The sequence below is a fragment of the Chanodichthys erythropterus genome, chromosome 3 (assembly GCF_024489055.1).
Source record: "Chanodichthys erythropterus isolate Z2021 chromosome 3, ASM2448905v1, whole genome shotgun sequence".
Lineage (NCBI taxonomy): Eukaryota > Metazoa > Chordata > Actinopteri > Cypriniformes > Xenocyprididae > Chanodichthys > Chanodichthys erythropterus.
Genome location: NC_090223.1, coordinates 14,318,482 through 14,334,636, shown reverse-complemented (window position 1 = coordinate 14,334,636; position 16,155 = coordinate 14,318,482). Strand labels below are relative to the sequence as shown.

The window sequence follows — 16,155 nt, the reverse complement described above, 5'->3', positions numbered from 1 at the left end:
GAAACAAATAAAATAAGTCTTTTTTTTTAATTAAGGAAATTAATAAAAATCTTTTAAAAGTCTTCAAAATATTTGTTTTCTTAAATCAAAGAAATTAATAATCTTTCAAAAGTCTTGGAAATAAATAAAAAAATATATACTTTTTTAAAATCAAGGAAATTAATACAAATATTTTTTTAAAAACAAAGAAAAAAAAATCAATGGAATTAATAAAACCTTTAAGTCATGGAAATTCAAATCTTTAAGAATCATGAAATTAAAAACTTAAAAGTCATGGAAATTTCTAGGAATATTTTTTTTCCAAGTGAAAAAAAAAAAAAAAAAATTCTAGTAAAGCTCTAAAATATTTTAACATGTAGAAATAGCTATTTATGAATAAAATATAATAAAAAAAAAAACTTAATTATGAATGATGAGAAAAGTCAATAGTCATAGGAGTGTGAATTATGATTATTTTGTGTAAATCAAAAGTTAAGCAGCTTCACTATTGCAGCAGAAGTACCAGAAATATCTTCCTTCAGCCTTCAAATATCATTTTGGACAGTCAAAAATGTGGAGAATTGCTGTAATAATAAAACAGAAATGACCCAAACACGTGTCTTCTCCTTCACTTTCATGTTGAGGTGTTATGCGTCAGTACTGACAATCTAGCAAACCTTCATTGCTCTCAGTGGTTTGTTGGTTTCAAACCCCTTTATGAATCAAAGACCGATCAAAAGCTTGAGTCGAACACGAGAGCAGAATAACCGCTGGAATAAGTGAAACCGTATCCAACAAAAACACTCAACACTGAGAAATGATGCTTGTGTTCATTCATTCATTGGTGGAATCAAAGAGAAAATCACAGACAGCACAGATCAGACAGAGTATAAACACATACGAGATGTGATTGTGACAGCGATGCTCAGAGACATTCACACTCCAATACTAACAAAGGCACTTTAGACTCACGTTCCCTGAGAGAAAACATCTGTGAATGGAAGAAACGTCTCACTGACAGACGCTCGAATCGTTCAGAAACTTTGTTTTTCTGCTCGTGTTGTTCATTAGGACGATCTCTGACAGACTTTAAAAACAAAACTGTTGTGGACATATATAGAAACCCATTTCTGACGCATTAAAAAAACAATCATGCTTTGGTAAATCATAATTATGATATGTCACAATTATGACATACTAAATCATATTTATGACAAAAAGTTGAAACTGACATACTAAGTCATTTATTACAAAATCTGACATACTAAATTATATTTATGACAAAATTATGACATTCAACTTTTAAATATGACTTTTGTCATAATTTAGATTTTTTTATGTCAGAATTTCGACTTTTCATCTTATAAATATGACATGAGACACAAGTCATATTTATAAGATGAGAAGTCAAAATTATGACATTTATGACAAAAAGTATATTAGTATATTTTATGACAAAATGTCAAAAAGTATGACAGACATGTCAAAATTTACAAAAAGTCAAAATTATGACGTAATTTATAAGAAGAAAAGTTGAAATTCACATAATTTTGACATTTTTTGTGTCATAAATGTTATGACGGACATGTCAAAATTGACAAAAAAGTGAAAATTATGAAAAGTCATCATTAGTGAAATGTCAAAATTATGAAATAAAATGTCAAAAAGTTGAAATTCACATATTTATGACATAAAATGTCAAAATTGACAAAAGTCTCAAAATTATGTCATTTATAAGATGGAAAGTGAAAAATTACCAAGTCATATTTATGACAAAAAGTTGAAATTCACATATCATTTATGACAAAAAACAAAGTCATATTTATTACATAAATCAAAAGTCATCACTGACTTAAAAGCTCATTAATCTGTCTTAATTATGACTTAGTTTGTCATAATTTAGATGTTTAATGTCATAAGATTTAGTATGACAAAATTTGGACTTATGGTTAATTATGACAGTCATGACTGGCAATTCATAATCTTTCTAATTTCTTTTTCATTTCATAAATGAGACATAAATATGACTTTTTTTATCTCATAATGATGACTTTTTGTCATAATGTCAACTTTTCATCTCATAAATATGCCTTTTTTGAGATAACTGTGATTTAACAAAGCATGAAATGGGCATCCATAGTGATAAACACAGTGTGTGCAGTAAAGCATTATGATTAACCTTCCTCAATCCATCAATCAAATGAGACGAGCACAGTCCTGGACTGATGGTCAAATGGCAGCTGTAGAGTTTAGCGTTCAAAATAAATTCTGATTCGACAGATTGAAGAGCTCAGATTCGTGTTGGAGACAGGCATCGGATAGAGAATCGGTTCAAAAGCAGGCCAGATGTGAAATCCCACGATCCTCAGGGCTGGAAGAGCTGCGGCTGCATGCTGACGAAGCTGAAGTTGTAGCTGGGAGGAAGACCCTGATGTGCCGTGATGTTGAACGCCTCCCAGGAGAAGACGGGGAGCCCTCCTTCTGTGGTCGGGCCGTTCACCGCCTCCGCCACGAACCCCTGAGCCATGTGGAGATCCGTCACCTGACCGGACAACACCAGAGAGTCAGGGGCAGAGAACTCAACCTGATTGGCTAATGAGAGTCAGTCAGCTGACCTTAGTGTCGTAGCATCCTCCAGGACTGGCGTGACGCTCCTGCAGGTCGTTACGACAGCAGATGGAATTACACGGATTGCCCTGCGAGTACGGGTCGTTCTTATAATCTGAGGAAAAAAAAATTGACATCCAATGATGATCGACAGGAGCAGACAGTGACTGACAGAGACGGGGCTCATTAAACAAACAGGTGCCTCATTATCAGTATTAGATCCTATTTCACTGACCATTCCCAGTTCACAGGTCTGAGATGAGCTCTGTTTTCACTGGTGTTCCTCAGGGCTCAGTCTTGGGACCTTTACTTTTAACATTTATCTGTCACTGCTTGACCATCTTGAGATTGCTCAGCCTCATTATCACTTGTATGCTGACGATACACAGATTTATATACATTCAAAACCTGATGAGCTCCCTGATGCTGCTTTTCTTTCCAACTGTATTACTGAGATTAAACATAGAGTAATAATTTCCTGTGTCTGAACAGAGGTAAAACCGAAGTTATGCTCAATGGTTCCCATCATCAAATTTCTAAAGCTCATTAAACTCATTATAATATAATATAATATAATATAATATAATATAATATAATATAATATAATATAATATAATATAATATAATATAATATAATATAATATAATGACTTATACTGTGATATATATAGCACATATATTATATTTTATATATTTCATTTTAAGTATCACTTAGTGATGCACAGATTTTCTTTTTCTGAAATCAAAATTAAAGTTTTCATTTACCTGAAAACCAAAACCAAAAATAAAGTGTGGGTAATTAAATTTGGGTAAAGCTTATTTAGAGTCCCATGAAATCAGTTTTATTTTTTCCCAAATTCTGTGTTGTCCATTTTATTTTATGCTGGATTCTGTGTTACATGATGATACAAATATATCTTCAAAAATGGTGTCTAATAAAATGAATTAATAAAACAATTTAAACAATAAAATAAAAATGTAATCAAATAAAAATAACAAAATTTACAACAAAAGTTTAAAACAAATTGCTGTACTGAATAAAATTAAAACATGGATGGAAAAATATCTTACTATTATTATTTTTATTAAATTATATCCTGCAACTAATTAATCAATTGGATTGTTATTATTATTTGAATTATTATTATTATTATTATTATCAGTGTTGGGGGAAGTTACTTTTAAAAGTAATGCATTACAATGTTCAGTTTCTCCCTAAAAAAAAAAAAAAGTGTTACTTTCAAATAAGCAACACATTACTTTACATAAAATGTAACATATTTTGTTAAAAATTTAAAAGAAATGCATTACTAGTTACTTGAAAAAAGTAATCTGATTACTTAACTCAAGTTACATGTAATGCATTACCCCCAACACTGATTTATTATTATTATTATTATTATGAATAATAATAATAATAATAATAATAATAATAATAACAACATTACTTCGAGAAGCACATTCTGCTGTACATTAGTAATAAACTTCAGTCATAATTTCTTCATGTTAAAGCAGACTTGTATTTTGGCGGGTTGTGGTGAAGACCTTTGAGTTTTTGGGTGTATATGACAATAGTTTTTCTCAAATAAAATAGTGAAATGCTGGTGAAGAGCAGCTCTACAGATGAAGTTCATGGATCATCGGAGAAGCACTAATTGAATGTCACTTTTTATTAGGTTGAAGGTCTTGGTCATCCAAAACTACGTCGGTCAAATCCAAAAATTTATTGTATTATCAGTTTTTCCAGGTGAACATTGTTGGTTGTTGAAATTTCAGCACATCGCTATCTTATATTATGCACTATATATACCATAAATCAACAGAAAAGGCAAAATGGTAGAGTTGTGACTAGTGATGGTTACCGTTGTATCTCATGATGTGTTTGAGGGTTGCTAGGTCGTTCACTGAAGACTGATCGCGGCGGAAGATCTTTGCACGAGGGCAAAGGTCATAGGAAAAGTCCTCGCCGTACTCCTTCCACATCTGCTCGTATCCGCTCAGGTCGTAGATCTTACGGTGGAACGGCACGTTGTAGGACGGCCAGTAACCTGCGGGACACACAGATTTAGTACAACATGTTCAGGCTGATTTTTGCCCAAAATCAAAAGAAATGAAAATGGAGTCTGTGTCAGTCTGACCTCTGCGCAGTGTCTGCGTCTGGTCCGAATACTCCACCAGTCCCGGGATCTGCTCGACCACAGTCAGCGCCCCGTCATCCAGACTGCTGCCCAGATGCACTTTACTCGTGTCCACAACCATGTACTGATTATTATACGTCCCTGATGGAGAGATTCAGCACAGGATCAGAGCGCTGATTCACACCAAACTGAGTAAAGACTCACACTAGAGCTGCACGATTCTGAATAAAATGACAATCACGATTTTTGATAGAGGTCACGATTCTCCCACGATTCTGAATATACAACCAAATAAAATAACATTCATTTACAAGAGGTTCTGACAAAATAATTAAATAACTAATTGCTGGAAAATGTTTGAATGAATTATTTATATGGTTTTCAATGAATGCAATGACTTATTAATGAATACTTGTTTCATTACTGGATGAATCAGTGTTTTTGAACAAATCTTTTGAATTAACGAGTCAATGACAAATACATTTTTTTAATCAGTCACTTCTCGCCACCTAGTGGAATAAGATGTAACTTGATACAACAGTTATTTGATGTGCCAAGTTTGTTTCAAAAGGTAGTTTGCTCTATTTTGATCGCTACTGTGGACATCAGTGTTTATATACTAACTTAAAACTTATATCTCAGTACTTCTGTGATAATTTAAATATTTGTAACACAGAAATAACTACGGTGCGGTTCAAAATGGCTCTCTCTGGCTCTGGCAGCACGAACAGATTTAAATGTCCTGGTATGATTTTGTCAAAGGTTTAAAAGATGCGGGAGAATCGCTGTCATTAATAATGTAAGATCGCGTGGGTGCTTGAATTGAGATTGCAATCTTTTTTCGATTAATAGTGCAGCTCTAACTCACACAAACACTAACATTTACTTTGTCAAGTAAATAAAACATGACATGACACTAGGGTTAAAGTGTTAAATAGTAAGAATGACAACCTGACCATCACAGGTATATGTAACAATTCAAATAAGCAATAAAATATAAATTAATTAAAAAGTCTATTGTCATACAAAATAAATAATAAAAATAAATTATATTTAGTTATTTACATTTATTTACAGTATTTATTTTCAAATATATGAAGAAAAATATACATTTTATTTAGAAATATTTAGAACAAATGGAAAATAAATTATGCAATTATTTGAAATAAAAAAAGTTATATATAACAAAAATTAAATATATAAATATTTTCAATAAATACATACATTTATAGTTTTTATTTTTCATAAACTATATTAAAGAATTTTTATATTATAACATAATATTATATGCTTTACTTTTCAATCTTAAATTATGTACTACTCCATAAATCAAAGAATATACACTACCAGTCAAAAGTTTAATGTTTTTGAACAAAGTCTCTTATGCTCATTAAGGCTGCATTCATTTCATAATAATACAGAAAAAACAATAATATTGTGAAATATTATTACAATTTAAAATGATGGTTTTCTATTTTAATATACTTTAATGATGCTGAAAATTCAGCTTTGAACACAGAAATAAATTATATTTTACTCCAGTCTTCAGTGTCACATGATCCTTCAGAAATCATTCTAATATGTCGATTTATTATCAATGTTAGAAACAGTTGTGCTGCTTAATATTATTTTACAACCTGTGATAATTTTTCAGGATTCTTTGATGAATAAAAAGTTAAAAAATATCAGCATTTATTTAAAATAGAAATCTTTTGTAACAATATACACTACCGTTCTAAAGTTTAGGGTCAGTAATTTATTTCTTATTTTTTGAAAGAAATTAATACTTTTATTCAGCACAGATGTGTTAAATTGATAAAATGTGATAGTAAAGATTTATATTGTTAGAAAAGATTTATATTTTAAATAAATGCTGTTCTTTTTAACCATTTATTCATCAATGAATCCTGAAAAAAGTATCACAGTTTCCAAAAATAAATAAAAATAAAATAAATTGTAATATTTCACAATATTATTGTTTTTTCTATATTTATTATGAAATAAATGCAGCCTTAATGAGCATTAGAGACTTTGTTGTATATAATTCTTTAATTTATGGAGTAGTACATAGTTTAAGATTGAAAAGTAAAGCATATAATAATATAAATGGTAAAAATAGTAATGTTTCAAAACTTTTCACTAGTAGTGTATGTGTGAAAATTAAATATAAAAATCATTTTAAATAAATACATAAATATATTTTTCATGAACTATATAATTTTACTATTATGATATTTAATAATATTATATATTTTATTTTTCAGTCTTAAATTATGTACTACTCCATAAACCAAAGAATTTGTTTATGATGACTGTTGCCGTTTCTGACCAGAGTTGTATCTAGAGAAGGTTTGTGCCCACTGCTCTCCGGTCTGTGCCAGCACGTGTGCCAGTCGAACCCTCTGCCAGGAGAAGAGACTGGCAGGAGTGATGTAGGAGTACAGCGAGGTGTTGAAGACGTTATTAGTGGTCTGTGTCATCATTAATCCACTGCCCAGCAGATAGAAATCATCCAGAGACACCAGGAACCCTGAACACACAGTCACAGACACCAGCCATCACCGGCTGCATTCACAAACACCACCATACTGCGGACGACACACTATACTGCCTACTACTTTATCAAATGACATTATAAATAACAAATTAACCAATAAATGAATGAACCAATGAACCAATCAATACCAGGGTAGCTGCTGAAGGACAGTTTTCCGGTGGCCGTGTGCGGTTCGCTCAGTTTGAAGTCCCAGTGTTTGTAGATGCGCATGGTGGCGGCATATGTGTACCAGCTGGAGTGAGCGAACAACAGGTTCTCATAACCCGGCAACATCTGAAACACACGGCAGATGTGAGAAACCATCACATCAGCTGACTTTAATGATCGTCACTGACGTTACCTTTATGAGCGCGGAGCAGTGGCCCATGGGAGGAGCTTTATACAGACTCATGAGGGACGTCTCACCGGGCACCAGCGCCGGGATCAGATCCAGCAGATCGCCGACTGCATTCAGGAACTGAATGGAAAACCGGGACAGAGGCTACAGAAAGAGACACAAGTAAAAGTCTGATCAGAGAGAACGAGCAAAATGTGCTTCAGCTTCAACAGATGCAAACATGCCGTTCAGAAACAAGATACAAATACAATGAGTAGAACTAACAAACCTTCTGCTAAAAAAAACCCTCAGTTTTATTTTTGTATTTAACACAAGATAAATACAGAAAATAAACTTTTTTTAAAAGTTCAAGTCATTTTTAAGTAATAGAAAAAAATACAGGAAATAGAGCTTTAATAAAACAAAAATGAAACATTTAAGTAAGAAATGGGAAAATACAGGAAATAGAGCTTTTAAAAAAACTTGAGATGTTTAAGTAATTTTTAAATAATAGGAAAAAATACAGGAAATAGAGCTTTAATAAAACTAAATAAGATTATTTTTTAGATGTTTACATCATTTTTAAAGTAAGAAACAGGACAAATACAGGAAATAGAGCCTTGATAAAACAAAAAACTTTCAAAAGTTTAAGTCATTTGAGTAAGAAATGGGAAAAATACAGGAAATAGAGCTTTTTTTTAAAAAAAAAATAAAACTTTAGATGTTTAAGTCATTTTTAAATAACAGAAAAATACACGAAATGGACCTTTATTTAAAAAAAACCCTTCTTTTTAGATGTTCAAGTCATTTTTAATTAAGTAATAGAAAATACAGGAAATAGTAGCTTTAATAAAACAAAAAAAAAAAAGAGAAACTTGTTAGATGTTTACATTTTCTAAAGTAAGACAGGAAAAATACAGGAAATAGAGTTTTTTTAAAAACAACTTGAGATGTTTAAGTCATTTTTAAATAATTAGGAAAAATACAGGAAATAGAGCTTTAATAAAAAAAAAAAATTAATAAAGATGTTTTACGTCATTTTCTTACAATTCTTAAAAAAATAAAAATGATAAAACATTAAAAATGACCTAAACATCTAATTTTTTTAAAGTAAAAAACAGGACAAATACAGGAAATAGAGCTTTTTTTAAAAATAAACTTTAGATGTTTGTCATTTTTAAGTAATAGAAAACAGGAAATAGAGCTTTAAAAAAAAAAAAAAAAAAAAAAAAAAAACGAGATTAAGTCATTTTTTAATAATAGGAAAAAATACAGGAAATCGAGCTTTAACAAACAAAAATGAAACTTTCAAATGTTTAAGTCATTTAAGTAAGAAATGGGAAAAATACAGGAAATAGATCTTTTTTTAAATAAACTTGAGATGTTTAAGTCATTTTTAAATAATACAGGAAAAAATACAGAAAATAGAGCTTTAATAAAACAAGAAAAAGTTTTAGGCGTTTACGTCATTTTATAAAATAAGACATAGGAAAAATACAGGAAATAGAGATTTTAAAAAATAAATAAACTTCAGGTGATTGAATCATTTTTGAGTAAGAAATAGGGGAAAACATACAGGAAATAAAGTTTAAATAAAACATTAAAAAAAAAGTTTAGAAGTTTAAGTCATTTTAAAGAAAGTAATAGAAAAACGAAGGCAATGGAGCTTTAATAAACCAAAAATAAAACTAGTAAACTAAGTAAGTATGGAAGAGGATTAGTGCCAAGCAATAATAAAAAAATAAAACCATCTCGAGATTAAAGTTGTTAAATTTCGAGAAAAAACTCGTTAAATTTCAAGAAAAAAGTCGAGATAAAATGTTGAGAACAAACTCGTTAAATTACGAGAAAAAACTTGTTAAATTTCGAGAAAAAAGTCGAGATAAAATGTTGAGAATAAAGTCATTAAATTACTAGAAATAAGTCATTAAATTATGAGAACAAATTCGTTCTCAAATATTCAAATATTTTTTTTATTACTGCTTGGCCCTAATCCTCTTCCGTAAGTAAGAAATAGGAAAAAACAAAAAAACAAAAACAAAAACAAAAAAAAACAGGAAATAAAGCTTTAATAAAACAAAAACAATATTTTATATATTATATATATATATATATATATATATATATATATATATATATATATATATATATATTATATATATATATATATATATATATATATAAAATATTGTTTTTGTTTTATTAAAGCTTTATTTCCTGTTTTTTTTTTTTTTTTTTTACCAAGCTATTTTTTTTTTAAAGTAAGAAGTAGGAAAAATATAGATAATAGAGCTTTAATAAAACAAAAAATAAAAACTAGATGATTAGGTAATGTTTGAGTACGAAGTAGGAAAAATACAGGAAATAGGGCCTTTATAAAACAAAAATAAAAGCTCTTTATCTTCCCAGTTCAGTATGAGAATATCAGCTGTTCTTCCTCGTCTCACCTTCCTCCCTTGTTGTTTGGCCCAGTCGGTCACTCCGGCCTGCAGCCCGTCCAGCTGCGCCAGAATCAGACCGGTGTGAATCCACAGAGGATCGGTGGTGTTACGCTTCACCTGACTCCGAGACCACTCGTCCTGCTTACTACAGACAGACAGAATCAACACGCACTGTACGGAGCGAACTCAGGAGAGAAACACAGGGAAGAGCATCACTCACGCCATGAAGTGCTTCACAGCCACCAGCGTTTTAGGATTCTGGATCAGCTGCGGGTACATGTTGGTGTAATGATCGAAAATCTGCCTAAAACACACAAAACACAACCAACTCTCATTATTAAGAATCTCACTTTTTTCACTCATATCAAAAGTACGACATTTTAGCTAAAATACACTGACAACCCAAATATATCAGTCATAAATAAACATATGTCATTTTAATATGATTTATACTATAACTATTTTTATATTCTCATTTTAATTTTAGTTTAATTTTTAGTAATTTTGCTGTGTGCTGTCATTTTGTTTTCTTAAATGGGTATATAGTTTTATTAACTTTAGTTATGGGGGTAGAATTGGAGCAAAACTCCAAATAAATAGATTATGATCCATAAATAAATGTAACGATATTACCAAAAAAAATTATTGTATGCACAAATGAATGGAATGAGATCCACAAATATGTAATGTATATATTTTACAGCATTAGTTAAGAGAGCATTAGTTAATTTTCTTGAGAAAATACCTGATATACTGAATATCCAAAATAACTGATATTGAATCAAATTGCAAGTTAGTGAATCGAAACGCACATCTATGATGACAGACGGGGAGGAAACAGAGCAAAACAGAAAACGAGTCCAAACAGGGTGATCTTGTGACATACTTTTAAGCCTCATCTTTTCAATATTGTCACACCCTAAAAAAGGCAGAGTTAAAAACAACTTAAGTTGGGTTGAAATTGGACAAACACAGTGTCTGGCTTAAAATGAACCCAAAATAGGTCAGAAATTAAAAATCAGACAAATATAGTTACTAGAGGCAACAATAATAATCAAAGGAGAACATTTATTAATAAACAATTTAATACATGTTTATTGTTTAATTATATTTAATATTAATAAATGTTAATTTCCAACATATTTTGGGTTCATTTTAAGCAAGCAATACAGCCATTTTTACACAATAGTTGAGTTAAATAAAACTATCCAGCAGGTTGAGCAAACATTTAACCCAACAACCCAATTGCTGGGTTTGTCCATTTTCGGGTGGTTTTAACCAAACATTTCCTTAGAGAGTAATAATAGTGCATTAAAACTTTCCATCTGATAAAATATGATCCAGGGACCATATTCATATAACATCTGAAGCTATCTTAACTGGCTGAGTTAGATGGTGATTGAAACTAAACTTTGATTGAAAATCAGTCCAGAGTCTCTTCTCTTCATATGCATTGGTGAGTGTGGAGGTGCTTATAGGGTGTCGCTCTGGGACGAGTGAGTATGAGACTGAGAGGGAAAAATCACGGTATACTCATTACAAAAAACTAGACTACACCACTGCTATGCACGAATTATGATCATTCACAGATCCCCATCTAGAACACGTCTACCTGACGCGAGCGGTGCGGCACGGCGCGATGCAGCAAATAGAAGGCATTATAATCATTAATTATAAACGGATTACATTATCAGTGTCCATGTAAATGCAGCTAAACTGTCTCCAAGCAATAAACGGAAAGTATGAGGAAAGCATGTCACAAGATCACCCTGTTTGGACTCGTTTTCTGTTTTACACCATTTCCTGCCAGTCTGTCATTATAAATGTGTCATCACGATATTTGAAATTTGATTTCGTAGGATTGAAAATATCTAAAGATATTTTAAAATGAACAAAGACATTTGCTTTACTGTTTCATCCCCCTCTCTCTTGCTACAAGGGCTATTTGGAAGACACAAATGAGTTGATAGTGATCAAGCCCTGTAGGCCAAAATGTGTGTACATGGGGGTCTACAAATGGTCACACCTTTAGTACAGTGGGGGAAGTTTTAATCTTCTGATTGGTCAGTTTGAATGTCTCACATTTGGGTTTCAGTCACATGGTCAAGGAGGGGATACAAGAATATTGTAACTGTTGCTCTGTCTCTTTTTGATTCTTGGCTTATCTTGGGCACTCTCTAGCCCTCTCTCTCTCTCTTTCTCTTTCTCTTGGATTTATTAAAACCTTCATTATATAGGCTATTGAAGAACATTACAAATTATAATTAATATGTATTATGGTGTATATATTTAGCTAAATGCTCCTCTCTAGAGTTCATTTTTCTAGCTGACTGACGAGTTTATGGTCATGATGAATATGTTTGTTCTGAGGTAAATGTGACGTTACGTGACATTGTTTACAAGCTGTTAACGTCTTTCTGCAGTTGAAACACTGATTAAGCCATTATATGAGACACGATACAGATTTCTTTAAGTTGTAATGTATCTTTTATCATACCTTCAGATGTTCATTCATGTTTATTTCACGCTGTAACTGGTATTAAAGCGGAGGAGAGGATTGTTCACATCCGTGTCAGGCTGACGCTCCTCTTTAACTAGAGCGATCTGTCACGCCACATTAAAGAGCGCCAAAACAGTATTCATGACACTTTATTTCTTGTCAAAATCAACAAAGCACAAATCATATTGTGATTTATTGGATGGTTACGTATCCTCGCACTTTTTTAAGTGGGTATACGTAAATCATTGACCTTTCCTAGTGGGTATAAGGCGTATACCTGCGTATCACGTAGACTACACCACTGAGTCCACCTGTTTGTGGATTTGTCTGCAGTCGTAACGCTAGAATGGTTTCAGAATCCAAAAATGAGGTAATTAAAAAATGCACAGGTGGAGATTCACAAATAAATGCAGGCAGAGTTGTGCTTGTGACATAAAACATTTGTGAATATGTTTTTTATTAGCAAATCTCATTTTTTTATTTGTGAATTCAATTAATTTTTGTGAAACTCCTGACATATATTTGTGGCTCTCATTCTATTCATTTGTGCATATGATTATTTTTTGTGAATATTGTTACATTTATTTGTGGATCATAATCTATTTATTTGGAATTTTGCTCCAATTCTACCCCCATAGTTTAAAAGCAAAATTCAGAGAGAAAGAGAGGAAAATGATTATGAAAAAAGGAAACATGGCTGTTTATAGTGCAAGAAACTTTGACTAACATTATAAGTGCACTTCAAAAGAAACAGCTGCAACTAATGTAGACAAGTATTTTTGTTCAATTAAGAAACAATTGACTCAACATGTAAACTAAGCAGGTAATTTAAAAGGATAGTTCACCCAAACATGAAAATAATTCAATGATTTACTCACCCTCAAGCCATCCTAGATGTATATGACATTCATCTTTCAGACGAACACAATCTGAGTTATATTACATAATATTCTGGCTCTTCTAAGCTTTATAATATGAGTGAATGGGGGGCCAGATTTTGAAGCCCCAAAAAGTGCATCCATCCATAATAAAAATAATCCATACTGCTCCAGGGGGTTAATAAAGGCCTTCTGAAGCGAAGAAATGGGTTTTTGTAAGAAAAATATCCATATTTAAAACTTTATTAGCTATAATAAGTAGCTTCCGGCAGACGTATGGATTATTTTTATAATGGATGGATGCATTTTTTTGGGCTTCAAAATCTCACCCCCCATTGACTGCCATTATAAAGCTTTAAAGAGCCAGGATATATGTAAATATATCTCCGATTGTGGTCGTCTGAAAGAAGATAGCCATATAAAAGGTGAGGGTGAGGAAATCATGGGACAATGTTCATTTTTTGGGTGATTTCTATCCCTTTAAAGCAGGGGTGGGGAACGTTGATCCTGGAGGGCCATTGTCCTGCCGAGTTTAGCTCCAACCCTGAAAAAACACTCACCTGCCTGTAACTTTAGTAATCCTGAAGATTATGTGTTTAATTAGGGGTGGAGCTAAACTCTGCAGGACAATGGCCCTCCAGGATCAACGTTCCCCACCCCTGCTTCAAGTGTTTCAGAGACGTACGGTGCGGTGAGGAAACCCTCCATATATCCAGCAATGAACATGGTGACGTCGTCCGTCTCCGCCGTCTGTCCGTATCCGGCGCGGATCTCCAGCACACCCCATCCCGTGGACGACAGCGTGTCGTTATAGTAGCCATAAGCGTCGCCCTGCGGGTCCAGAACGCCTTGCTTCAGCACAACGGTCTTATGGGTCGAATCCCAGTACGCCGTGGCCTTCAGCAGCTCTGGATCAAACACACACAAACGTAATGTTAAATATGGTTCTGATTCTTCATGAATTTCAGTCATGTGGGCGTCTGCTACTTCCCTAAAAATACTTTATGCCATTTTTAACCAAAAGAGGAACTTTACTTGAGGATATGAGATCAGAAATTAATACTCCTCAACATTTACTCTTTGCAGAAACCATATAAACTGAGAACATAAATCTGTATTCAATGATTGACTATAAAAATAATTTTAAAAATCTGAGTATGAGAAACTTTAATAAGTTCCAATATTTCTTTTTGTCCACAGAAAAACATTGAGATGTTTATTTTGTTAGATAAATTTGATTTTCATGAGCAAACATTTGCACACTTAACCACTAATTTTTTTCCCTCACATTCTCAAAACTAGGTTTTAAAATACTTCAAATACTTCAAATAAAGAAAAACAAACCTTCATAACTTACTACAATGACATGTTTTCAAACTCTTTTATTGCTTCACTGCATTATTTATTATTTTATGCATTGCTATTCCATCACTATCTTTCTGATATATTTCAGATTATATTTCAGTATAACAGAACAATCTCTTTGTTAAGCAAACATAAAGTAACTGGAGTCCCATCTCAGATTTCAGTTTGAGTTTTCCCTGTAGGATCATGTGCCTCATGATCATTATAATAGACAAACCTGCAGCGTCAGTCAATTCCTCTTTAACTCACTTAAAACACACTCGACTTGAACTCTTATAAGAGACACAAAAGCACGGCGAGTCTTAATAAGATTTACACTTGAGAATATGGTCATATAAACATAAAAACACACGAGCTTAATGAAAGTCAAGGTTAAATAAGTGAGAAACTTACTGTCGCTTCTGGCTGTTGCTGCAAAACAAGCGAGGATTAAAACACAAATGCTGTTTGTCATGTTTGTGTCGAGGTACAGTCAGTCGAAGCACAGAAACTGAAAATAAAGTGGGAAAATCCGTCAGTGCAAAGACTCCTTATGACAAAACAACATGGATAAATCTGAACGCGATCCTCAAACCGAAGGTGCGTTTATAAGACACAAACACACTGAACGCTGACAGACGCCGAAAATAAAGGAAAACAATCTTCACCCCAGATGGGACTCGAACCCACAATCCCTGGCTTAGGAGGCCAGTGCCTTATCCATTAGGCCACTGGGGCACATGATACCAGCAGGGCGGTGGAGACCCTTATAAGGGCGTCCAATGGGAACTCAGTCAGGCGACACGTGACCACTGCTGGCGTTCTACGCGGAAGTGAAGGAGTCGCCTAATAAAATTGTCGGGAATTAGTTAAGTTTAACGCCTTCATTAGTCGTTATAATGAATTACATGTTATTAACTTACTATGTTAAACGGTTTGAATTAACGTTTTGGGACGTTAAGTCGCTATTAACTATCTAAAATGTCTGTAATCAACACTGGTGACCAATGTACATCACTAACGTTAGTTTCAGCCTTAAAACTACCGTAAGAAGAAAGAAAAACAGTTGAGGACTTGCTTCAAAGTGTCTAAAAGATGTTTTTATTGGCAGGACTAAATTAGTTTTACTTATACTTTTCTTTTATTTAATACTTCATTGCCTAAAACTACATGCATATACATTTAAAACTCAAAAATGATCAAAAGCATTAATAGCTAAGGAGTTCTTATATGATTCATTAATTTTAACAACATTACCAATAATGTAAATGGGTTAAAAAGACATTAAACAAGAATTGTGATCTAAGAGAATGTAACTGAAATGTTAAATTGAGATTTTATTAGCAGTTTTTTTACATGGTTAACTACCCTGATCAACAATGTCAGTGAATCACAG

The 16,155-nt window shown here is 32.5% G+C and overlaps 1 protein-coding gene and 1 non-coding gene across 4 annotated transcripts; both read right to left on the bottom strand.

Moving 5' to 3' along the window:
* Nucleotides 1–375: 375 nt before the first annotated feature.
* On the bottom strand, nucleotides 376–15,501 carry plbd1a (phospholipase B domain containing 1a). Of its 3 annotated transcripts, none has more exons than XM_067381099.1 (12): nucleotides 15,428–15,501; nucleotides 15,174–15,270; nucleotides 14,101–14,323; nucleotides 10,258–10,341; nucleotides 10,044–10,182; nucleotides 7,621–7,761; nucleotides 7,409–7,553; nucleotides 7,053–7,253; nucleotides 4,724–4,864; nucleotides 4,448–4,633; nucleotides 2,595–2,701; nucleotides 376–2,521 (listed from the first exon to the last, which is right to left on the bottom strand). In XM_067381099.1, exons 2-12 carry the CDS (start codon nucleotides 15,232–15,234, stop codon nucleotides 2,345–2,347), a joined length of 1,605 nt encoding a protein of 534 aa, XP_067237200.1. In that variant the 5' UTR covers nucleotides 15,235–15,270; nucleotides 15,428–15,501; the 3' UTR covers nucleotides 376–2,344. The 3 variants fall into 3 exon arrangements, with proteins under 3 accessions (XP_067237200.1, XP_067237201.1, XP_067237199.1); XM_067381100.1 differs by having other exon boundaries at nucleotides 15,385–15,429; XM_067381098.1 differs by having other exon boundaries at nucleotides 377–2,521; nucleotides 15,174–15,487.
* On the bottom strand, nucleotides 15,425–15,497 carry trnar-ccu (transfer RNA arginine (anticodon CCU)). Its single transcript has one exon. It is a non-coding gene; the product is annotated as a tRNA-Arg (tRNA).
* Nucleotides 15,502–16,155: the final 654 nt, after the last annotated feature.